We start from the raw sequence: 26,936 nt of genomic DNA, 5'->3' as shown, positions 1-26,936 counted from the left end.
TTGTCCAAACAAATACACCTTTAGTTGGACCAGGCATTAAAAATGAAGAAGAAACTGAAGAAATAAGGGTGGTCTAACAGTTGTTTTCCATGACTGTATATACACAAATGTTTGTCCAATAAAAACTACAGTGGACGCTGTGATTTGTTAAGGACACTAAATATGTAAATAGCGTTGACTAAGTTTGCGGAGCAAATTCAGTCCAGACCAAACAGAATGTTGTGTGATGTGTTTAATATAGTTCTTATTTTTATCTGTCTTTTGAGCATGCATATAAAATTTCTGTAATAGAGAGTAAAAAAGTGGTTTAGGCCACTTATTCAGAATTGGGCACTAAGACCTGCATTATACATATAGCCTTAATTATAGTTTTTGTTGGTTCCGAGCTGCTTCAAATGGATTACCAATTTATCTTTGAATGTGCACTTCTAAAGCACATCACACACATAAATAAGTAACCTACCAACATTGTGCACTTGGCTAATGGTTACCTAAAGCCACAACGCAGGGGCCCAGAGAAGGCCCGACTTCTCACTAGCATCTCATGCAGCTAATTTAGCCCTTTGTACGTGTGCTGCATCAAGCTGATTCACCACAAACACAAGTAGCTGCCAAACAAGATTTGAATTATAATATAATTAGCTGGCGGCACGGTGACTGACTGGTTAGCACATCTGCCTCACAGTTCTGAGGACCCAGGTTCAAATCCCGGCCCCACCTGTGTGGAGTTTGCATGTTCTCCCCGTGCCTGTGTGGGTTTTCTCTGTGCACTCCGGTTTTCTCCCACATCCCTAAAACATGCATAGTAGGTTGATTGAATGATTGACTCTTAATTGCCTTTAGGTGTGAATGGTTGTTTGTTTATATGTGCCCTGTGATTGGCTGGCGACCAGTTCAGGGTGTACCCTGCCTCTCGCCCGAAGATAGCTGGGATAGGCTCCAGCATGCCCGCGACCCTTGTGAGGATAAAGCGGTACAGAAAATGGATGAATAGATATAATTAGCCTGGAATTTTTAGTATGTTGCAACATGACTGGCTGAGAGTTCAAGTATTCGAGCCAACACGGCTCGTATGGTATGTTTCCAAAAAGTGAAGTGTAATAATGAAAAATGGTTTGTTTCTTCCCGCTTCTTGGATCTTCAAGAGTCACAACAAGTGTTTTCTTGGAACACTAGAAAAGAGCTAACTTAGCCTGCATTAGTCTGCATACATGCTTTGCATTATGGGGCTCTTATTTTGCATGAGGCAACACTCGCATATTTCACCGCAGGCTATAGTTTTCTTCGAGGGGATTAAGTGTTTTTCAAATAATAAAGTCTCACTCTGTAGCAGTTATTCCTAAACCATTGGAACCACTGACTATATTGGAGAGCAACACAACGGAACGGCGAAACAAACTCAAAGCTTTTGAGAGATTAATGGAAGGGGATCATAAAACTGCCTTTTGTGCCTCCATTTATGTTAAGACCTAAAAAGCCCATTGGCTGATTAAAAGCATTATTTTAACTGGCAGGACTCCACACACACACACACACACACACACACATTAATTGCAATGTCCCCACAACTGTGGTCAGGTCACTTGCTAATAACAGTAATAAAGCTTGACTTTCAGGCTGGCACACATGTGCACACAGACTCACAGATTATGTTTTGTTTCCTTTTAACATTTCATCCTCTCCAAAACTCTATGATGATCAAATCTTACAAATTTTAACCTCTGTCACATTTTGAACAGCATCCATTATTTTTCAAGGAATTGCACATTAGCAATAAAAGATTGTAACTATACAGTATAATGAAACAAAAATGCTTCCACATCAGAATCTGTCAGCCAAAATGATCTCAAAGGCCGACACACGTACAGACAGACACGCACAAGCACACACACATGCACACAAAAACAAACACACACACATCCTGGCTATGATTCACTGCCCCTGCTACATGTCTGTGACATGTCTACAGTTACACTCAGTTCCAGGACTCCTCATCTCACAAATGGTGCCTTCTGCTCTCTTCGGGCCATTCATGAAAAGATGGCGGCTCATTTGCTACACAAAGGCCATGCTGAACAAAGGAAAACTGACGTTCAGAGAAATAGCCGACAGGATTCAAATAATTCCTGCTTGTTACATTTGCATATTGCATTTTTATAAAACTACTTATGTATTGAATTTAAGTGGGTCAACTACTTTCTCAGTTCATTTCCAAAAACCCCAAGCACAGGATGTTTACACATTGAATTAAAATAGAGTATGCTGTAAAAGCAGCAAACTCTGAATCCAGAGGCAGTGAATTGTTATTTGGTTCTATTTAAAAGAATAAAAATCAAACTTCATCTAACATCTGCTCCCATGAACTTGCCATGCTCTTGCGTATTAAGCTTGACATCACACTCATTAATTGGAATTCATGGTTCCACACCTCAGTGCAACACTTGATGCGCCTGAGTGAATCACAGATACAACTGTATATCGTCATCCATCCACAACGTAGTCAAGGTCCATTTGTATTAGGTTACTGGATTATTTGATTATTACAAGTTGCTTGAGGCTCACTCCACATCCACACTTGACAATGGCAGTATTTACATTGACAGCAATAGTCCAGTATGAAACTTTAGGGGCACATGGGTCTGTCACAGCAAATTATTTCCTCAAAGTACCGCTTTTATAACCTTGGTACTTGTCCTTTCAGTTTGAGAACATTCCGGAACCCTTTGGGTACCTGGCAAAGGTACAAATTGTTACCTTGGAGTCCATACTTACATACTGTATAATACATGTGGGCCTTTTAGTAACCCAATGTACCCCCCAGCTCCTCACGTTATCACCAACAACCTTGCACCACTCATATCATGAGAACCGACATCATGTTTATTTGATGACAACAACATAGTTTGGTCAATATAGTGCAAGAAATGCAAAGCAATTCAAAACATAGACTCGATAAGGGATAGAGATTCTGCCAATGCTTGTATAAAAATAGGTGTTACATAGACTAAAATAGCATCATTACACAACATAATCAAAACTTCAAATATCATTTAGGATTTTTTTTTTAGATAACTATATATTAAGAATGAATACCCCAATTCATTTTAATATAATAATCTCCTTTTATATGAGAGCTTGTGAACTTGCCTTCTAATTCCAGAAAAGTGCAGAAAGCATACAAAGACACTTTTTTTCTTCTTTCTCATCAAATGACACAGTCTTTTTTTATATATATATATTAGGGGTGTGCCACTTCCCTCAAAAACTAGAAAGCCACTTTACAATGCCAAGCTACTGGAAATGAAACTCCCAAAAAAATGCCTTTTTTTTTCTTCCTCCAGAAAATGGTGATGTATGATGAGACAGGTTATGTTGATGTAGAATCAAAAATTTGATATTGAAAAGACATGGCAGTTTATATCAATAAATACTTACTTACAGACTACAGCAGGAAATCATTCTACACAGTTTTGTCATCTGCTGTACAGTGTTTTTTTTTTGTTTACTTGTTTGTTTGTATTTTTTTTTCCTTGTTTTGTCCAGGAGTGATTGGATCAACATGTTTTTTTTTCTGACTCTGACAATATACCCTATGCATGGTTATATTCCTGAATTTGAAGCTGGGTATTCCTATACACTTCAAATTTGTCATCATTGCTATATAAAAATAAAATTTGCATCATTAGTTAGCAATCGTATTAATTCGCCATACTAGTCATGTTGCACAAATAAAAGAAGATTGTTCGGCACACCCCGTAGGACTGGTCCAATTTTCTCCTGCTTGTCCTTGTTTGTGCCAAGGCACCCAAGAAACTGAGTTTCCCGAAGCGTTTAAAATAGGACAAAATGCTTCATTGCATGAATGACTCTGCGGCTTAGAACTGGCTGAAGGTGGTCTGTTTCTCAAGAACTTCGAGGTAATCAGGCTCAGACTGCAGTTTTGCTTTTAGCTCCAAGTATTCGTTTCTGTTGGGCTCCACGTAAACAGTACTAGGTGAGGTGCCATAGAGCACCGTTTCTCTTATCCTGTCTGGGTGCAAGAACTGGCGCCTGACATCAAAATTGGGGTTGTAAGTATATGACACAGGGCCTGTGTACTTGTACTCTAAATTTGGCCCCACTGGGAGAGATGTGATCGACTGATGTGGGGACTGCTTATCAGCCTCAAGGATCCCCCTAAAGAAATGGTCCGCATCCTGGACCGGAGAGGGGTTGTCCCGTGGTTCAATAGTGCTAACGCTGTACGCAGGGCTCCTCATCATGCTACGATTCCTCTCCTCATCTGGGGTACACCTGTAAGTCACCTTGAGCTCGTGAAGGTCACGGTAATCCTCCACTGCATTTCCTTCCCTTGATCTGTAAATGGGATTTTTGCACATGTGACCCATCGGATGCGGAATGTACTCATAGACGTGACCGGCTGGTGCCTTCACTTTTGGGCCTGAACGGTTGCTGTAGAGGCTGTACTGCAAGTTGAAGGAGCTAACATCAGAGTTATTGGTGCTAGTGCGGTCACTCTGGGATTTTTTGCGCTTCTTCATCACCACAACAAAAAGACCGGCTGCCACAAAGACTGACATGATGAAGACAAGCAAGAGGCTCAGGATTAGGACTGAGAGGGGGACAGTGCTGCTGGGGGAGTTGAACTTGTGTGGGGCATCCGTAGGGATGACCCGGTCGTCTAATGGCTCCTCGGTATGGGAGGTTGGTGAGACATAGGTGTCAGAGTAGTCAGGGCACAGCTTCTCGGACGAGATTGAGCGAAGGTCCATTTTTGTGTGGCGTTTGGGTGTCTCGCACATGACCTCATTGACAACGGTGCCTGCACTGAGCTGTTCCAGCCATATCTTCATTCCCACTATATCACAGGAGCAGTCCCAGGGGTTTTCAAAGAGATCTATCTGCAACAGGAGCTTGAGCTGATCCAAAACACCATTTACAGGCAGGTTTTGGAAATGGTTGTTGCGCAGATTAAGTCGAGACAAGGAGAGGCTGGAAAAAATGCCCACTGGTAATGTTTTTAGGATGTTGTTATTGAGAAATAGCAGCTGGAGATTGGTAAGGTAGCGAAATGTGCCCACATCAACCTCCTTGATTTTATTGTACTCTAAATAAAGATATTGCAAGTTCTGCAACCCAAAAAACATTTCCCCTGTGAGCCTGTCCATGAGATTACCATTTAAATACAGCCTACGCAGATTTGCTAAATCCCCAAAAGCCCTGTCATGGATCACAGTTATCCTGTTGTTTCCCAGGTGAAGCAAATCCAATCCAATGGCGTCGACAAAATCTGATCTCCGTACCACGGGGATGTAATTTCCAGTGAGATACATCTTTTTCGGATTGTATGGCTTGGGTTTCAGGTCAGAGATGCTTTCGATCTTTCTCTCTTGGCAATTGACATTGAGTCCAATTTCAGATATCTGCAGGTTGCACGTGCAGGCAGTGGGGCAGTCCAAAGGCACAGGCGATTTGGTCTGAAAAGCAATGATGGGGCCATAGTTGTACGGGCTACCGCCTGGGAGTCGAGTAGTGGGCTTTAACCTAGTTCGGTTAAATTGTCGCGTGCCCTTGGTAGGTCTGGAAGAGGACCGAAAGACAGCAGATGAGGTGGCAGAGGCTGTGACGGCAGCCGGTGTGGTCTGGTAATATCCGTTGGTGCTGCTAGGGGGCGCAGGCCTTACCGAGTCCTCTTGGGGCCTCCTTGGGCACAATTCCTGCTTGGACACCTCATCCAGGTCCCTCCCGTGCAGCCTGAAGGGTGTCTCACACACTACTTCTCCCACCAGAGCCGTGTAAGCAATACTCTCCAGCCAGGCCTTTAGAGCAATCAGCTCGCATGAGCAGTTCCATGGATTCTCTTCCAGCTGTAATTCCACAACCTTGTCCATGTGCTCTAGGAGGCCGATGTACGGAAATATTTTTAACCGGTTCCCCCGCAGGTCCAAGTGCGTAAGAGGGACATTGCGAAAGATGTTAGGGGGCAAGAAAGAGAGCAGGTTGTCGTTCAGAATCATCACCGTCAATTGCTGCAGTTTGCCCAAAGTGTTGGGCTCAATGTTGCTGATGTAATTATAATCAATTTGTAAATATTCCAAACTCTCCAGTCCTGCAAACGTGTCATCTCTCAGAATGTCAATTTTGTTGTTATTCAGGTGCAACCTCTTTAATCCCTGGAGTCCATTGAAGGCACCTGATTCGATCTCTGAAATGTCATTGTTCCCCAAGTGCAGAATGGCCACTCCAGTGTAATTGATGAAATCATTGACCGACAGCTTTTTCAGCAAGTTTCCGGTCAGCAGGAGGTGGTACGTGGAAAAGTGAACCGGGCTGATCTCCGTCACTCTGATGATTCCACGGTTCTCACAGCTGACGGTGAGGATGCCTTCCTTCTCCTCACATGTGCACAGGTTGCGGCAGATTTCCCCGTAATTGTCATACATCTCGATCAGCCTCAGAGATGATGCAATCACAAGGATTATATTCAGGGACCAGATATGCATGTTTCCTGGGAGAAGGTGCCCCAGCTCACTCAAGTACGTTGTCAGTATAAGGTGTCATCTAGAGAAGGAAAGAAAAAGGATGGGTGCTGTTTTACACATGTACAAGTGTCACAATTAAAAGCACAAGTTGCCCCAAATACACCTCCGTGACCAAACTAAAGCTGGCCTACTCACGTTAGTTCATTATGCAGCCAAAGCATGTGGTTTGATTTTTAAGCGTTCCCCAAAACTCAAAGCACATATGCGTAATAGTAATACTCAGACCATATTATATAAAAATGCTACGTAATGAAGTTGTTACATTGTGCATTTTTTTTTTGTATATCGGATAAGAGGACATAATAAGACCTGTCAGCTAAAATGTCATACTATAAGACGACTTGTGTGAGGGGCTATCCATCCAGACAGATATTTTTTAATTATACTGTATAGACACGATATATTATTCAGTTTTTCAAATAAAGAGCACAATCGTAACCCCCATCGCCGAAAGATTTATCACTCATCACGCATACCAGACATCAGAGGGAGGGATCTTGTCGTATAACCCCATCCTGAATTTAAAGGTGCCAGCAATGTTCCAAAGATAAGCAACATAAAAAAAAAAATCTGATCTGATCTGACAAATAGGCTGGGGTGACCATTTTAAAAAATAATCTAGGGATAGAAACGCCAGGATTCGTTTATTGCTAGTTGTTTCGCAAAAAAAAAAAAAAAAAGAAGTCAATCAAAAGGCAAATCATTTATCCCACTGCATAATATTAAGGAGGTAAATAATTTTCCAATCTTGTAATCTAGCTGAGATCTGCTTTTATAGAAGCCTAGGTTGTTTCCTTCTCCCTCTCGCCTTCTCTCTCTCACACACACACACCCACACACACACACACACACACACACACGCACACACACGCACGCACACACACACACACACGCACATCACCCCTTCCCCTCCTCCTTAAAAGAACACAAAAGCTTAACACACACCAGCGCAACAAACATCCCCAAATCTGCGCCGTCTCACACACCAGCAACATGCACTTGGCATTTATGTGCTACCCGTCGATGTGGATTTATATTCGGTGAATCATGACATCCTTGTCAAACGTATGCGTGTACGTGTGTGTGGGTGTGTGTGTGTGTGTGTGTGGGTGGGTGGGTGTTAGTGCGTGTGCGTGTGTGTGTGTGTGTGTGTGTGTGTGTGTGTGTGTACAATTTGCAATGCGTAAAACTGCTTTGGGCATAACACAGAGAACATTATTTCTACTGCACACACCTATATTAACACAGCAATCAACTTCAAGCCATTTCAGGACCATGGACAGATCCGGCTCATTCGAAAGCCTTATGTCTCGTTGGGTTAATAATAATCCCCTTACCGTGCAGATGCTTGTAAACGCCAACGCATCCGGCAACAACAACAAAAATTTAAATGAAAAATATATCACGCCCATAGCCCTTCTTCGGGCTCCGGTCTTGGTGCAAACATGGATATTGGTACACCACCCCGGTGTCGGCTGCAGGAGAATCCTTAAAATTCAAGTCTCCTCTTCGTTTAGCTCCATAACACAGTCTCATTGACGAGTCAGCTGGCGCGCGGATATTGTCTCCAGTCTTCTTCCAGCAAAAAAAAATAGCAGTGTCATATTAAATAAGGCCACAGCCAAAGTTGTGAGACACTGGGGGGGGGGGGGGGGGGGGGATGATATGTAGTTTGTGGGAAAACGAAAGAAAAGGGGGAGAGGAAAAAAAGCACAGTAATCCCACATTAGAGGAGACCAGCGCCGTGACTTTCATTCATGTGCACGCAGGGAGAAGCACGAATCTTTCCCTCCCTCCCTCCTTCCCTTCCTCCGCGTCTGCTGCCACTGGTGCTGCGGCGTGCACCAGCCCGAGTCTTAGTGTGCACTTTTGCCCCCTCACGCCAAGCATAAGGCGTTTAATTCAGTTCATGGGTCCGTGCAAGGATACACAAATCCTCTTCCTCCAGCTTGGAGCTCCTCGGTCAACGTTGCAACTGGTGGCACTTGTTTGGTTTGCCGCAAACTGGTGACGCTCATCAACATCTAAAGCGCCAAACGCATCATGGAAGAGTTACCGCGTGTGGCAACAGAAGAGGGTGCACCAAAGGCACAAATCCTCCATTCGCACGGCTGCCATGGCAAGGAAATGAAAAGCGATTTAATGCAATCGTCTATAAGGGGGTACGTTTTAGGGAAGGGAGGGAGAAAGTTAAGGAGGGGCGTTTCAAAGAGCACCCATAGGGGGCGGCACAGTGATGAAAGAGGAAACGATCTTTACATGTCTTTTTTTGTTTTAAAATTAGCGTGCTTTAATGCAATGCTTGCTTTTTAATTTTAAACCGCATTCCAATGCTTGTCGAGGCCAAAGCTGCTCTTCATTTTACAGACCATAATACTTTAAATGATTTTCTTCAAGAAAGAACTGCAGAGGGCAGCACAGTGGCAATTCACAGCAAGGAGGTTCAAGGTGCGAAACTCACATTTGGCCTTTTCTGTGTAGAGTTTGCATGTTTTCCAGGTACTCTTTCATCCAAGTTCGAACTTTTCTTTAACCATTCACATCAACGAACTCCTTTCCGTTTATGTGCAAGGATGGCTCTGTACCGTTGAACTTTAGAATTGGTAATCACCTAGACAGAATATTAATCATATAGCACTGTGTATTTTTTAAATTAAACTAATAATCTATCTCATCTATCTGTCTAAAGGTACTCCGGTTTCCTCGCATATCCCAAAAATGTGCATGATAGGTTGGAAAAAAAAAATCAAAATAAAATTGTACCGGCATTACCAGATTACTAGCAACCTTTTTTTGCTCGGTGACTGTTTTTTCAATGTCTTTATGTCTCAAAAGTATTCTCTGTCAATTGACTGTCTGTTGTCGTACTAGAGCGGCTCTAACTACTGGAGACATTTTCCTTGTGTGTTTTTGATTTACTTTGCAAATAAAGATGATTCTGATTCTGATTGGAGACTCTAAAGTGTCCATTGGTGTGAATGTGAGTGTGAATGGTTGTTTGTTTATGTGTGCCCTGTTCAGCGTGTACCTCACCTCTTGCCCAGAGTCAGCTGGGATAGGCTCCAGCACGCCCGCGACCCTATTGAGGATAAACCATATGGAAAATGGATGGGTGGATTAGCCTAAAATGCTTGTTTTCAATATGTGGGAGGAAACACGAGTAGCTGGAGAAAACCCAGGTTTAACTCAGCGTGGGATAAGTGCCGGTCAGTGAATATAACGTTTATATTTGTATTATTTATTAATTATTGTTTACTTCTGTGTAGTCTTTTACATGCAAATTGGGTATCTACGTAGATACACAAATTGCATTTATCTGTAGAGTCCAGCCACCCCTGGGCTCGAACCCACACACTCCTATCCTCATTGTTTGAGAGATGAGTCGCTAAAAGCCTGAGTTGCTAGCCTACCAGCCACTGTCCTTTTACGGCTTTGGGGGAGTGAGGTTCACTTACGTACGTGCACAGCACTTGCTAGTATTCATTACACTAACATCCGATTAGAAATTAAAGTTGTGAGTCATCTTCGGGTCAACCAAATAGCGATTTGTGTACCTCTCCTCTTGACAACGACGACACCAAATGCACGGATTAAGATGATAGTAGCACACACTTACAAGAGATGCAGTATACTTTGAATAAAAACAAATTCTGAAGGATTATGCTTAATCCATTTTTGCATCAAATACTCAGCTGCAATGCTGAGAAGCACGACCATAGTGTGGCTTATTTGTCCCATGGTAAAAGTCTTACCCTTTTCACTCCAGAACAAGAAATGTTAAATCACTTAACAAGAACCGTAAAGGAAAATCAAATTAAAGCAAGCATATGGTGGCCTGCCATGTCGAAGAGATTTCCCACTTAGTCTGTATTGTGTGGTAATAAGTAAACTCTTCTGGCCTTTTTTTAGCATGTGGAGAATGGTAATAAGCGGATGTGGTATGTATGCCACCTCTCTGAAATTAGCCATGTTGATGCATGGATTTATCTTAAAGTCTTAGACACTGTAATCGCATTAAGAGTGGACTATCCCGTGGAAATGGGCAGGCCAAAATCAGAGGAATTCTGTCTGCAATACAGCAATAAAAACCTTGAGGCAGCAGGGTTCTTGTCCCCTATCAATCGGCACACAAATGCAAATATACGTGTGTGTGCGTGTGTGTGTGTGTGTGTGTGTGTGTGTGTCTGTGTGTGTGTGTGTGTAAAGGCATGACTCAATAAAAGCTAATAGGTTCATGCAAACTCCAATGCTATTATGATAAATCAACTGCATAAAGCATCATATGATAATTTGGTCTTGGGTTAAGTCATTAATGCAAATGAAGGTTCACGCTAAATTTAACTACAATATCTTTTGCATGAACCCCACTTGCTGTTTTATTTTTACAAATGTTATGGAACAACAATAATTTATTTAGTTTGTCTGGAAAAGATGGAAAGTACTTGCATAACATCTATTACGTAATGGAAAAATATTGTGCTTAATTTATGGTCACTTCTTCCAATATTTTGCAATGCTAATGGTAAGTCATTGACTACAAAATATTTGAAGAAATGACCACCAGGAACCAAAAGGAACAAGTACCACAACTCTGCCCTTGAGATTGATTTGACACTGCTATTGATTTTGTATACAATACAAAGTGACCAGCATAGGTAAGTCACACGTTATGACAGTCAAAATATTTATTTAATTTAGGGATTAATCCTATAGATGGGCGACTGGTTAGCACATCTGCCTCACAGTTCTGGGGACCGGGGTTCAAATCCCAGCCCCGCCTGTGTGGAGTTTGCATGTTCTCCCCGTGGCTGGGTGGGTTTTCTCCGGGCACTCCGGTTTCCTCCCACATCCCCAAAACATGCGTGGTAGGTTGATTAAAGACTCTAAATTGCCTGTAGGTGTGAACTTAAGTGTGAGTGGTTGTTTGTTTCTATGTGCCTTGCGATTGGCTGGCGACCGGTTCAGGGTCTACCCCGCCTCCCACCCGAAGATAGCCAGGATAGGCTCCAGGGGTCCGCGACCCGGTAAAGAAAATGGGTGTATGGATGAAATACGGGTATCTGCAGGCCAAGCGGAATGCACCTTTGGTCGTCGTTGAAGCAAAAACACGGGCGTGGGAGGAGTTCGGTGAGGGTATGGATAATGACTTCCTGAAAGCTTCGAGGAAATTCTGGTCCAACATCTGGCATCTCAGGAAAGGGAAGCAATGCAACCACCAACACTTTGTATCATGGGGATAGGGCGCTGCTGACCCCAACTCTGGATGTTTTTTTTTTGTTTTTTTTTAATAACCTGTCCTCTTCAGGTGCATGGCAATCCAGAATGGTAGATCTGTATGCGTTTTGTGCTGGAACAGTTTTGCTGTGCAACAGTGGAATTTGAAATACTCCCGCTGGTTATTTTTTAATTCTTTAATTACTCTGTGTCATGAACGGAATAGAGGACAGGACCCAAAAATCCATGACTCCAAAACAAATGGAAAATTTCCAAAAAGAGAGGTTTAATATACGGGCAGAGGTCGGTAAACAGGCAGGCAATCCAAAAAAGGCAACAGTATCCAAAAACGTGAGGCAAAAAGGCGAGGTCGATAATCGGAACAGGGTCTAGTCTTACTGTGAGTCTTTGACGTGGAAACAAGGAATGCTAGAATGCGATGACAAGGTACAATGAACTGGCGATTAGAAAGAATGAGAAACGAGGTTAAATCCAAGGGGTAATTAGGGTGAACGAGACACAGGTGGTGAAGATGCTCTTAGGAGCAGCTGTGTACGAGACAGGGGGAAAACAACAACCGGAACACACACCCATGACAGTACCCCCCCCCCCCCCCCCCCTCCCCCCTTAACAGCCGGCCCCAGACGGCCACGGAGCACAACGTGGAAGTCCCGAATGAGCGAGTCATCCACGATAAACGCAGACGGCACCCATGAACGTTCCTCAGCCCCGTAGCCATCCCAGTCCACCAGATATTGAAACCCCCTCCCCCTCCGACGAGACGACAACAACCGCCTCACAGTGAAGACAGGTCCCCCATTCACGAACCGGGGGGAAGGAGGGGGCCTGGAAGGCGGGACCAGAGGGAATTCCAGGGAGGGCTTGAGCAGGCTGACGTGAAAATCGACCTTGGGAGCCTAAGCTTCACGGTGACAGGGTTGATGATCTTTGTGATGGGGAAGGGCCCAACGAACCTGGGACGAGCTTCCTGGACTCCACCCGGAGTGGAATATGTTTGGTAGAGAGCCAAACTTTGTAGTTCGGGGGCCGGTGTCCTCCGACGGTCAGAAGCGGTCTTGTAGGACCGTCCCTGGGGCAGCAGCATCTGGCGGGCTCGCTCCCAGGTCCAACTGCAGCGTCTCACCAAGGTCCATGCTGCTGGAATTGTGGACTTTGGGGCTATGGCAGGAAATAGAGATGGTTGGTAACCATGCACAACGTGAAAAGGCGATATACCAGTGGATGCAGAGGGGAGGGAATTGTGAGAGAATTCGACCCAAACCAGTTTCTGAGACCAGGATCGCGGCTCCTGTGAAGCAAGACATCAGAGCCCAGTCTCCAGGTCCTGGTTCAGCCTCTCGGTTTGTCCGTTGGTTTCAGGGTCAAACCCAGATGACAGACTGTTGGTAGCACCTATGAGATTGCAAAACCCCGATCAGATACCACATTCTGGGGGAAACCATGGAACTTGAATACCTGGTGTATCATTAACTCCGGAGTGTCTTTAGCTGAGGGGCGTTTCGGAAGTGCAATGAACCTGTCCACGACTGTGAGAATGGTGGTATTTCTTTTCGAGGCAGGTAATCCCGTCACAAAGTCTATGGAGATATCTGACCAAGGACGTTGTGGTATTGGCAGGGGTCGCAACTCCCTAGAAGGACGTTTACGAGAGGACTTGTTAGCAGCACATACCTGGCAAGCATTGACATAATTGGTAACATCCCTTCTATCATTGGGCCACCAAAAGCGCTGTTCGACCACAGATTGAGTCTTGGCAATACCTGGGTGAAATAGAGTCCGGTTAGTGTGAGCCCAGTAGATGACTCTTCCCCTTAAGGTCGGAACGACATAAAGCCTGTTTTCAGGGCAATTTTCAGGGCTAAGTGTGTTCTTCAGAGCCTCCTTTACCACAGTCTCGATGTCCCAAACAAAAGCAGAAACGAAACATGACTTGGGCAAAATGGTTTTAGGGTTGGACAAAGAATTCTCTGTGCAGAAAATGCGCAATAAAGCATCTGGTTTACCATTTTTAGAACCAGGTCGGTAGGAAAACGTGAAATTGAATCTAGTGAAGAACAGAGCCCATCTAGCCTGCCTCACATTTAATCTCTTGGCAGATTTAAGATATTCCAGGTTCTTGTGATCTGTCCGTACTAAAAACGGAGTATGTGCCCCCTCTAGCCAGTGCCTCCACTCCACCAAAGCCACCTTGACTGCCAGCAGTTCACGGTCACCAATGTCATAATTTCTCTCGGCTGGGGTCAGTTTTTTGGAGAGATAAACTCAAGGATGTAATTTACCATCCTTGAGACATTTCTGGGAGAGCACTACTCCTATACCGGCATCAGACGCATCATCTTCTACCACAAACTGCTGTTTGAGATCTGGCAAAGTGAGGATGGGAGCGGAGATAAAGCTCGATTTAAGTTTCTGAAAAGCTGCCTGACAAAGCGGGTTCCATACGAAAGGTCTGTGTGCCGAGGTAAGATCATGCAAAGGCGAGGCTATAGAACTGAAAGTTCTAATGAACTTTCTGTAGAAATTAGCGAACCCTAAGAACCTTTGTACATCCTTGCGTGAAGTGGGAGTGGGCCAATTAGTCACGGCATCAACTTTGCAAGGGTCCATTTTGATTTCACCTGGAGCCAGCACGAACCCCAGAAAAGAAACAGACGCCTTGTGGTACTCATATTTCTCAGACTTGACATATAGTTCATTCTGCAGAAACTGCTGCAACACAGAGCGGACATGAATGATGTGAGTCTCCTCATCCGGGTAGAATATCAAAATATTGTCCAAATATACAAAAATGTACACATTCAACATGTCACGCAAGACATCATTGACAAAGTTCTGGAACACAGCTGGAGCGTTAGTTAGTCCAAAAGGCATCACCAAATACTCGTAATGTCCAGTTGGTGTGTTGAATGCTGTTTTCCATTCATCCCCCTCCCTTATCCTTACAAAATGATATGCATTTCGTAAGTCTAGTTTGGTGAAAACCTTGGCTCCCTCCAGGAACTCAAAGGCGGTGGAGATGAGAGGAAGAGGGTACCTGTTTTTCACAGTTGAGAGACCGGTAATCGATACAGGGTCGCAGAGTCTTGTCCTTCTTCTTCACAAAGAAAAATCCGGCTCCCGCAGGGGATGAAGATGGGCAAATAATCCCGGCTGCCAGTAATTCATCCACATACTCCTTCATAGCCTTGTGTTCCGGCCCTGAAAGAGAGAATAACCTCCCTCGTGGGGGTGTGGTTCCAGGCAGCAACACAACTGCACAGTCATAAGGTCTGTAGGGTGGAAGGGATTTGGCCTTGGACTTGGAAAAAACGTCTTTAATGTCCTGGTAACAGGTGGGCACTTGAGATAACTTGGTCTGTGGATTGTCATTTGAAACATAGCCCTGAACATCACATGGAGGTCACTTTAGGAAGAACCCGGGAAGGGTCTTCCTTAATGACATTTAGACTCACCACTCCTGTGCCCTTTCTACCGGCAACCTTGACGTGACAGTTGCTCACGGAATTACCCAATTGCCCGCGGTAGAAGTATCGCCCTTCCCTCAGCCGGCGTTGATGTTCGCCAGGGGAGAGACGGAACCTGCCTAGTTGCATGGGTTCATCCGTGGTGAGGCTAGCCAGTGGATTGAGACCGGAAACAGGGGATCTGCCTTGGTTTGGCTGGTCACCGAGGCTTGTCTTCCAAGTGCGCGGTGACGCAGCCCTCCGCCGAACTCGTCCAGCTCGTGATCCAAAAGCCGCTTGTCGATCTTTACGACGAAAGCGATGAGAGTGTCCAAGTCGGTCGGCAGGTCTAGCGGGACCAAATGATCCTTGACGGCGGGGGATAGTCCTGGAAAAAAATGCATCGAGCAATGCCCTATTATTCCTCTGACTCTCAGATGCTAGAATGCGAAACTCAATCGCATAATCTGAAACCCTGCACTTGCCTTGGTGTAAGGTGACAAGGGAGCCAGCTGCCTCACGATCTGGTGTGGAAAACTGAAAAATTTGCTCCATAGTCTTTACGAAAAAGCCCACGAATGACACGCGGGGGAATTGCGGCTCCTTTCAGCAGTAGCCCACGCCTCCACACGACCAGTCAGGTGGGAAATGACAAAAGCAAGGCAGCTCCCTGCAGCTCAGAGTGGAGTTCGCACTGAGTGATGAGCGGCTTAATATTCCCAGAATCCTCTCTGGTCGAGAGTGCTGTGAGCAGACAGCAGTGGAGGTGGCAGGTGGCTGCATGGTAACAGCTTCACATGAAGACGTTGGTACCGTGGCGGTATCGGGTGTTGTGCCAACTGATTCCTTCTTCTGAATCATTTTCATAAGAACTTCAAACTCTGAGGCCATCTGTCTCATCATTTTGTCCTGATGCTCTGACAGTCCCTCTTGATGAAGGTGCAAGCTGCTCATCCTGCTTCGAGAGGCGTTGACCCTTCGCTTGAAGGGCTTTGCGCACCGGGTCTGAGTCTGCTGGGTCCATGTTATGGCCAGTTCGTTCTGTCATGAACGGAACAGAGGATAGGACCCCAAAATGCACGACTCCAAAACAAAGGGACAGTTTCAAAAAAGAGAGGTTTAATATACGACGGTAATACGGTTGGACGCCATTTTCCCTCGCCCGGGTGTGGGTCACCGGGCCCCCCTCTGGAGCCAGGCATGGTATGGTTCAATGGTGAGCGACTAGTGGCCGGGCCTGCACAGCCCGAAGAGGCAACATGGGTTCACCTTCCCATGGGCTCACCACCTGTGGAAAGGGCCAAAGGAATCTTGTGCAAAACGAGCTTGGTGGCGTTTTCAAGACTTTGGTGTTCTAATTCCCGGCTACAGAAGTTGGCTCTAGGGACGTGGAATGTCACCTCTGGCAGGGAAGGACGCCGAGCCAGTGTGTGCGGTTGAGAAGTTCGGCCGAGATATAGTCGGGCTCACCTACACACACAGCTTGAGCTCTGGTACCAGTCCTCCTGAGAGGGGACTCACTCCTACTCTGGAGTTGCCCATGGTGAGAGGTGCCAAGCAGGAGTGGGAATTGCCCCCTGGCTCGGTGCCTCTATGTTGGGGTTCACCCTGGTGGACAAGAGCGTTGCCTACCTCCACCTTCGGGTGGACTTGTCGCGAGTCAATCCCAGTGCATATGTAGACAACAACCATTCACACGTACTGTACATTTTTACCCATGGGCATTTTAGAGTTTTTAATTAACCTACCATAATGTGTTTGGAATGTGGGAGGAAGCCCGAGTACCCAACGAAAACTCACACAAACATACAAACTACACAAAGGAGGCCTAAGCCGAGGTGCTGTTTTCTTCCTCAGGTTAAACCTGGATTTCCAAAGCACAAAATATCAAGACATTTGCGGCATCAGGGTTCAAAGGTAAAATGTTGTCAGGTTTGGGAGAATGTTCTCATCTTAGTTCCCATCTGGCCAACTGGCACAGCAAGCTATTTCTGCCAGATTCCAGCAGGTCCACAACAAATATAGGAGGTCGGAATGCATTCAAATGACATTCATATGGCTATAGAACACATTGACAGTGTGATAACATAATGTCAACAAGATGTGGTGAGAAATTGGAAACACTTGTATGAAGCAGAAATTACTCTGCAATGAATGGGCCAAGAAAATGCATGAAAGCTAATGAGACAAGCGAGGATGGAGAGGAGGGGAAAGCGTACATGGTTTGTTGTGCCACGCGGGTGTCACTCCAGTAATCATGCTAGAAATTGGTTTTGTCCTTGCTGTGCACATTTTCACACACACCCTGTATTTCATTTTGACAGAAATGTTTATCATGAACAAATAAATATTAACTCTCATCATGTGTTATGCTCACAGAATGAGTGTTCCTGCTCGTAAATATTCACATTCCGATTGTGACTGTGAAAACAAGAGAAAAATAAATGGCTACAAGATGTAGCATAGAACGACTCTCTCACTACATGATGTTTAGATATTTAGCCAACAATAAAGCTTATATTTAGCTAACAATAAAGCTAATATACAGTACAGCAAATATGTAAGAATCATTTTGGGGAAACCAAAAAATCTCAGATGCATCAAAAAATCTATTTAGCTGAAGAAGGTAATGGTTGTGAATTAATTAATTAATTCTCTCATAATATTTCGATAATAATAGGCAGATGAAACACCGTTCAATTTTACAGCAGCAAAACAAACAAACAAACAAACATTAATATGGCTATCATTAAAAAAAAATTTAAACTTTAATCATAAAATCATAAAAGAAAATTGTGACTCATAGAGAGCATTCAATTAGGAGAGCAGCTGTTAAAGCAGCAAAGCAGGCATTTGAATAACAGGACTGAAAGTAACAGGGATGGGTTAGTATAATATTCATTCATTCATTTTCCGTACCACTTATCTTCACTTGGGTCACAGGCGTGCTGGAGCCTATCCCAGCTATCTTCGGGTGAGAGGCGGGCTACACCCTGAACTGGTCACCAGCCAATCGCAGGGCACATAGAAACAAACAACCATTCACACTCACATTGACACCTATGGGCAATTTAGAGTCTTCAATTAACCTACCGTGCATGTTTTTGGGATGTGGGGGGAAACTGGAGTACCCAGAGAAAACCCAATCAGGCACGGGCAGAACATGCAAACTCCACACAGGCGAGGCCGGATTTGAACCTGGGTCCTCAGAATTGTGAAGCAGATGTGCTAACCAGTCACTCACCATGCCACCCATAATATTTGCAAATACCATAATTTTGCATGTATAATGCCCCCCAAAAAATGTCAAAAGTCCATGTTGCGCATTATACATAGGTATAGAGGAAAATGAAAAAAAATTCCCCATTTTATAAATGAAGGCCGCCATCTAGAGGTTATGAAAAAGCTGTACACTTCCATTCCAATATGCCACCGCCACCTAGAGGTTATGAGAAAGGTGTACACTTTCATTCAAATATGCCACCGCCACCTAGTGGTTATGAAAAATGTGTAGCCTACACTTTAATTCCAAGATGCAGGGGTACGTATGAGTGTATAATATGTACAGTTGTGCTCATAAGTTTACATACCCTGGCACAATTTGCAATTTTTTTAATATGACCGATGACTGAACAACAACCATCATTTAATATCTTCATGGTTATGTTTTGTTTGATGATCATGCTTTTCTGAAATGATTTACAGTTGAATTTGAATCCCATTAAAATAAAATTAAATGTGTTTCGCCTGGCCCTTCATGTTTTCTTTAAAAAATTGTACCCATCTTACAAATTCTGCCTGGGTAATCAAACATATGAGCACAACTGTGTGTTTTCTCATTTACTTTTAGTAGTAGTGAATTTCAAAATAAGAGCAAGTAAATAAAAATAATTACGTGTTCAAATACAGTGCTTAACTTCAGAATAATTATTTTAAAAAACTAACAAAATACAGATAGTACTTCATGTTTTGATCATATGGCTAGAAGCAAAACCATTCATTGTGAAAATGCATTATACATAGGTAAAAGGGTTTTCCAGAATTTTGAGGTCAAGTTTGGGGGTGGGTATTATACATGGATGCACATTATACATGAGAAATTCCGGTACATATAATATAGTCATATGAAATTTATGCTAATAGAATGCTAACATTACAGCTCAATGTGCAGGATTTATATGATGTGTATATATACAATTATATATAGATATATATATATATATGTATATATATATATATATATATATTATAATTATTTTTAAAAATTTATTATTTTTTTTTAGGGCGGCATGGTGGACGACTGGTTAGAGCGTCAGCCTCACAGTTCTGAGGACCTGGGTTCAATCCCAGGCCCCGCCTGTGTGGAGTTTGCATGTTCTCCCCGTGCCTGTGTGGGTTTTCTCTGGGCACTCCGGTTTCCTCCCACATCCCAAAAACATGCATGAATTGGAGACTCTAAAATTGCCCGTAGGTGTGAATGTGAGTGCGAATGGTTGTTTGTTTGTATGTGCCCTGCGATTGGCTGGCAACCAGTTCAGGGTATACCCCGCCTCCTGCCCGATGATAGCTGGGATAGGCTCCAGCACGCCCGCGACCCTAGTGAGGAGAAGCGGCTCAGAAAATGGATGGATTGATGGATATATATATATATATATATATATATATATATATATATATATACACACACACACATGTAATTGTTTGGTGCATACTTTTGTTTGGTATAAGCCAATCATGGATGCCTCAAAAGCTGATCGTCAACGGTGGAGGGGAGGCCGTTGGATGCCCCCCTCCCGGTGGATGCCCGGGGACACCACCAACCCCCGACCCTTTTGCACATCACTGGCATGGATGGGGCCAGGGCAAAAGTCACATCAGTTAATCTTTTCTCTACATCAAAAATAATGTGATATTTTACAATTCATTCTGCTTCTGTTCATGCCTACATATACATCTATCACAGCTAAGGTTGATGTAGGGTTTCACAGCTGGTCTGTACCACAGAGCGAATGTGCAGTCTCCCAGACAGCGAATGATTGATGTTGGAAGAAGGCCGACGGGTTGTGCTGGGAGCCTTTCCCTTTTGTTTTTCCGATGGCTTGGCACGTGTGTTAACCATCGAATCCGGAACATGCAAACTTAACTGGGGAGCTTTCATGAAACAAGTTGCTGATAATGCGATAAGTGCATCCTGGTCGTATAGGGGAGTGGATGGAATTGACTTATGGAGCTCCCCGCACGGAAGAACAAAAGCGACCAACCGTGGCCGAGTCAAGTGCACTCATTTACACTGCAGTTGCTGAGCATGAAGGCTCTTAAGGTTATCAGTGCAGGATAGGACATGATTCAAGAAAGTTTAACTCACCTACCTATCAATATTTCACTCTGCCAAACATAAGATGAGTAAATGAAAGCTATGGCTTTTCGGGCTGTTTTCTCATTATCTGAAAGATGATCATTATAAAAGGACGCTCTGGCTAATTGCATATAGCTGTGTTCAATATGAATAACTGCATGAGTGCACATTATCCTTAAGGTTCAACAAAGAGAAAGAGGAGGAAGAAGAAGACCGTCTGGGTTGGATGCACTCTGCATCGTTAGACACCTCATCGGCATAAAGTCTTTCAATACATTCACAAAACGCATTGCTCTCTTCTGCTTCACGTGCACTTGTGTGAAGAGTGTCCACTAAATCTAAACCGAGCACCACCAGCTGCCTTTTCATGGAGACCCTTCAGGGCAAAAACAACAACAGGTTGGATGTAAGCTTGCAAGGTGGATCTATGCAAGCTGACAGGCTGTTTTCTCAAAAACATGCAGCAGCTGCCATGCACTATCCCCTGCATATCAAATGCCTAAACATGCAGAGAAGTATCCTAAAATACTCAAACTTCCTGTGCATTCCAACGACTGTACATACGGTACTTTTTGTTAAGGCTTATTACTTAGATTGCACTGTCTTCCATTTGCAAATTAAAGAATCACCGGATTTTAATCTTTGAGCGAACAAGCAAGGGGAAGAGGGGGCGAGGCTTGCCAAGCCAATTAGGCAGGCAATAATGGATTTGCAAGCCACCGGAGGAACCATTTGCCCTCTATTTAAACAGTCAAGATAATTAAAGAATATTCAAAAAATAGAAATGGGAGCGTGTACAAATCAATCCAGTTAGCAGCTCTCTTTGATATTTCAGTGCCAATCTTAAATCAGACAGAGACGTCTTTTTTTCTGGGAATGTGTCAGCACCCTTGCGGCTTTAATCGTTTTTATCAAAGCTAAACATCAGCTACTGCTCAAAGACCATTATACATTTTCAACTCATACAAACAAAAGGAAATATTGCATTGCATACATTCAGTAGTAGTACCTCACCTGCTGCTCAAACTTGGATGATTCATTCAACGACATGTCACCTTCACTAACTTGACATAGTTGGTGTGTTTTTTCCATTTCCTTTTTTTCAGTGCACCAATTGTGTAGGCAAACCTCATAAGGGCTGAAAAGATTGGGAAGCAGCCAGGCAGTGGCTGAATGTCTGGGCACTGGATCATTCGGAGGATTTGGATGGAGGGCGATGGGGGATGGGCTCAAGGGGCTGCTGGCTGAAACTGTCCCCATGAGGTCCACTGACAGAGCAACTTGCTCTATACAGACTCTGAGCTTGTGTATGTGTTTGCGTGAACAAGTGTGGATAGTTTTACCAACCTCCGGGTGGACTCGCTGATTACCAGGGTCTAAACAAACTGCAGGCTTTAGGCAAGAAAAAATTCCAGTCCAACATTATATTCATTAAATTATCATATGGGAATTCATCAGTATTTTGAGCTTCTTCTTTTTTTCAATATACATGTTTTCATTTCCTTCATATAGAAACTAGCACATCTTGATTTGACTTTTCAATGTTAAAAGATGTCATATTTCAATTAATTTAATAAGTGCAGTGCAAGTTATTATTGAAAATCCTCTAAAGGGAACAAAAATAAATGCATAAGCATGGTTCTCGTTTGATGTGTGTCCCGTGTCTGAGACGCACAAAAATGAGCAATGACGCATGAAGCATATTCAATCTGCGTCTATAGACACGTCGTTTAAGACCTGGCCTACGTATGAGTGTGTGTGGTGGTGAAGAGCTTCCACACACAGCGAATCAAAAGTACAAATCCTGTCTTGGTGCTAGCCAATCAGGGGCAGAGTAGGGCGGTGTATCATTCCATAAATACAATGGACACAGACGTTTTTTCTGGACTCAATAAATGTTTCATTGTTGCCACTCACAATGCAGCAAGCTGCTGTTGCTCTGTAAATGCACACAACTGGGACAAAGGGAAAGTTAACTGTTTATTGCATTCGCTAGCCTGTGAGCTAATGTGCTAGCGCGCTAAGCGCTGGAACTAAAAAGCTCACTCGATCGTGGCGACATCATTAAAACGTCAGCACTGAGTTGTGTGAGTTCTCACAGTCCAGCAGCCTAAGGTCAGGCCTTATTTTACATTTTATTTATCGTTTATTTTTGACCAGGTAAAAGCTTACTGAGATATAAAATCGCTTTTTCAAAAGCTAAGAGGCAGCAGAAATTATACAGTACATGCCACAACAACATCCATCCATCCATCTATTTTCTGTACCGCTTTATCTTCACTAGGGTCGCGGACGTGCTGGAGCCTATCTCAGCTATCTTCACCCTGAACCGGTCGCCAGCCAATCGCAGGGCACATATAAACAAACAACCATTCGCGAGCACATTCACAACTAATGGCAATTTAGAGTCTTCAATCAACCTACCATGCATGTTTTTGGGATGTGCGAGGAAACCGGAGTACCCGGAGAAAACCCATGCAGGCTCGGGGAGAACATGCAAACTCCACACAGGCGTGGCTGGAATTTGAATCCCGGTCCTCAGAAATGTGAGGCAGATGTGCTAACCAGTCGTCCACCATGCCGCCACAACAACATTCATACAATAAATAAAAATAAACACTAAAAAATAACAATGATATTAAAATGTATGGCATTTGCTTTGATTTTAAAAAAAAAAACTGACAAAGGCCAAATGCTTTCAAGTACATACATTGTTTAATCATTTAAATTTGGCAGGATTGAAGACCTTTTTTGCGTCTCTTTAGTGGGTTAAAGACTGTATACTTATGTGCCAAATGTTTAATATTTGTTTAAGTGCAGTTTTTGCAAACAGTCTGAATCTGATTTATTTATATTTTTTATTTATCTAATATATTTTATTCATTGTTCTACATTAGAATGCCAATGTTCAATGTTCTTTAGAATTGAAAGTTAATTGTTCTTAAAAAGGAATTACTTGAATTATTATGCTCTATAATATCATTATATCAGTGGCATAAAAAAACATAAATGATACTATCATTTATCATGATAGTTTTTTGGAAATGATATCCTCCTAAAAGATTTGCTATCGTGGCAGGCTGAACCATAATACATTGAGAGAGAGCAAGAGCAATGGTACAAAATATGGTACAAATTGTACAAATAAAAATCTGCACCATAGTGGGACCGTGAAGCAACAACCTGTTATATAACAGAGGATTACTGTAGCTGTACTCCATAATGATAAGTTGCAGGGATTCATTGTTCCAGGGCTGGGACTCAGTGTTTCCAGACATGTGCATTCTGGGACTCACATAGTCTCAAGTGTAAAATGATCTATGCATAAGAAATTCAAAAATGAAATGAATGAAAACATGAATTATACACAATGATGTAACATTGTAGTATTGTTTAGTTCTATTGTACATCTGTGTATAAAAGGAACAGACACGTAATAAAAGCACCCAATACCAAGAAGAGGGTAAAGATGAGGCATGTACATTACATTTTGACAATTGAATGTAAGATTGGCAAGTTGACACTTTCCTTTCCAGTCTTGTATACTTCCTAGAGTAACTTATCCAATGAAACACATATTGAGATCCATGTTGACCACAGTGATATTTTCTTTGATGAATATTAATGATAGAACACATATTTAACTGGGGACCGCGTCATCTTGGACACACTACAAAGTATGCCTCCGCCAGTCACCAGTGATAGGACACAATCGGACTACAGCAGCTGTTTGTTCTGGATGCTAAGTGAAGGTCTGGGCTGTCAGTGTTTCACAAGCTGGTTCGATCATTTGCGTCCACAAAATGCTTGTTGAAATAAGCCACACTGCATGGTGACCCCTGTATGATGAGTGTGTTTGAATTTTGGTGTTTTGCCTACTTTTCCTCCAGAGCTTTCTCAGTCCCCCGTCCCGTGTGCCAAAGCAAAAGTCGGTTGATTCATATCAGCCGGCTGGGGAAAAGGGCAAATGGGACAAATTCATTGTTACCATTTACCATCTATGACTTACAACATATTGTAAATATATCGTGCAGCAGATGATCGATATAGCAGATTAAATTGAAATATTTGTGCTGGGGGGTGGACAACCTCTATCCATGCAACACTTTAACCTGTGTGTCCTACCATTTACTTTAACCTCACTGTTGTCCACCTGTAATCGATCTTACAAGAAAATACCACAATTAATTGCCCTTTGACAGGTTCAAATGAATTCACACAGAATAAATACAAAAATTGTTGCCTGTTTTGGATACTGGTTGTCTCTATCACTGTGGACCCATTCTACTGGAAATGAAATGGGGTTAAAGAGAAAGTTACGAGATGGCAAGAGAAGGCCTCCCAGGGGTAATTACATATTGATCCACGTCACAGAAGATCTAAACTGTGACACCATGTTTAGTTTTATCTTTCAAAGGAACCTGTCAATGTGTTTCTGAGTTCTCCATTAAATTCAACTGTGGCCCAATGATATTTGGCTAATTAATCCTTGTCTCCTACTCAGGTCTCTTTTGTTCTGGACTTTATTTGATAATTAAATGGTGGTGGGTCTTTTAACTCAACTGTTTTCAAAGTCCTTTCATCCCTTCTTTGACTTTTTAAATTACTCAGTCTCTTTAATTTCTATCTAGCGCTCTTTACTCTCTTCCTGTCTTCCATACTTAAGGCACCGTCTGTCAAATGATCCAGAACAGCATTAAATGTAGCCAAATCCGCAGTACTGGGGAATTAGGAGCGTTCCTTTTGCATTGTCTCGGCAGCGGATTCAAAGGCAGTAAGCATATACAGAAAATCAAATGAGAAATTGTCGCGCCATACATTGCTTTTTCCATTACTTAATGTGAAGGAAGCATTTCAAGGATGCTACCATTTATGTCGAAAGGCTCTTCATAAGTTCCTGAATGGTGCTAAACAAACAAACAAACAAGATGTCAGGCTTGTGCAGCGAATAGTTGCTGACAGTATACATTGTCACATCATTCAAGGAAGAACCAGCCAAAATTGTTACTCTTTCAGTCCATTCTTTCTCTTATTCTGAGTCCTTCCAACCAATCCCACCCCACTTGACATTATAATTCCAACTGTACGTTTTATCCTGGATATGTTTTTTCCCCCAACACTCCCCAGGGTCTGTTTCTGAATCATAGGCTGCATCACAAAGCCATGGAGTATGGATGACTGGAAAACCATTTATCTCCAGTGTTATAAAACCCAGCGCCAGTGGGAGTGTGAGTGGTTGAATCCAACGCTATCAAATCTTTCGTATTTCATCAAACAGTGGCCTCCACTCTGTTACAGGCCATGTCTCAATTAATCGCGGGGTGTGCCTGTCCACAAAGAGACACCTACTCTTTCCCACTTTTCTACTACTCAGACCTCTCTGCACAGTATTTAACATAGTTTTTACGTTAGGTGTAGATGGTGTTGAGATGATTAGGGCTCCACTCAGATCCATTCTTGTTCCAGAGTGTTGTGTGCATCCCTTTCTATGTTCTGGGGAGCCAAGAGCCTTCTAATTTTGTCAGAGACTCAGACGAGCAGCAAAAAGTAAAACACAAATCATGAGACTTAAATATAAATCATATAAAATTAATTCCAGAGAATGTAATTTTGATATGTCTTACCACAAGACCAAAAGGGCTGCAATATTTTACACTGCATCAAAGCTGTACTGTGTCTTTAAAATTGTTTAATTTAAATAAAGCTCTGTTTTTGTTTTTTGTTTTTTTTACAAGCATCAGGAATAGTGAAAATGCAGCAATTTCATTAGGAGTCTTTCATTTTCCCAAAATAACTGGAAGCATAGACAATGGAAGAAAAAACACAGAGGAAAAAAATACTCTGACAAGCACTGAAAAGAACAAGGAAAACTTGGGTCCCATGACGAGTTCTGTTTCATAGGGGCTGCCATGGCCGTCATGAACATATTGTAAACTGAGCATAAACTCTAAGGCTAAAGTGAATAAAGCAGTCAAAGCACAAACTACTGTAACTTTTTAATGAGAAAGTACGGAACAATGTGACAAAGTCAGTTAATGCTGCGTCCTGAGACGACAACACAAAAAGCATTGCTCAGATGAGAGATGCTAATCCTGGAAAAGGTCAAATTGCAGTTTAATAATGAAAATGCATCGGATAATCGTGATGAAATCACCTCATTAAACAGCAGTTCAATTAAAATAATTATATATAAAATGTATATAATAAAAGGTGTTTTTATGCTGATTAATCATTATCATCTGGAGTTTGTTTTTAGCAAAAAACAAATCCTTCAAAATGAAGAAAAGCTCCAACAGATGACTCAAGCTTACTTCACCACAAAACCGGTCAGACTATAAAGGTATATTTGGATCTATCCCC

At 42.9% G+C, this 26,936-nt stretch overlaps 1 protein-coding gene across 1 annotated transcript; it reads right to left on the bottom strand.

The window, feature by feature from the left end:
• Nucleotides 1–2,859: 2,859 nt before the first annotated feature.
• Nucleotides 2,860–8,657, bottom strand: LOC133489186 (SLIT and NTRK-like protein 5). The gene is made up of 2 exons (XM_061798032.1): nt 7,880–8,657; nt 2,860–6,561 (listed from the first exon to the last, which is right to left on the bottom strand). The coding sequence occupies exon 2, from the start codon at nt 6,501–6,503 to the stop codon at nt 3,876–3,878; it is 2,628 nt and encodes an 875-aa protein (XP_061654016.1). The 5' UTR covers nt 6,504–6,561; nt 7,880–8,657; the 3' UTR covers nt 2,860–3,875.
• Nucleotides 8,658–26,936: the final 18,279 nt, after the last annotated feature.

The sequence above is a fragment of the Phyllopteryx taeniolatus genome, chromosome 1 (genome assembly GCF_024500385.1).
Source record: "Phyllopteryx taeniolatus isolate TA_2022b chromosome 1, UOR_Ptae_1.2, whole genome shotgun sequence".
Taxonomy (NCBI): Eukaryota; Metazoa; Chordata; class Actinopteri; order Syngnathiformes; family Syngnathidae; genus Phyllopteryx; species Phyllopteryx taeniolatus.
Note: the sequence above shows the minus strand (reverse complement) of the source record. Positions and strands in the feature narration are given on the sequence as shown.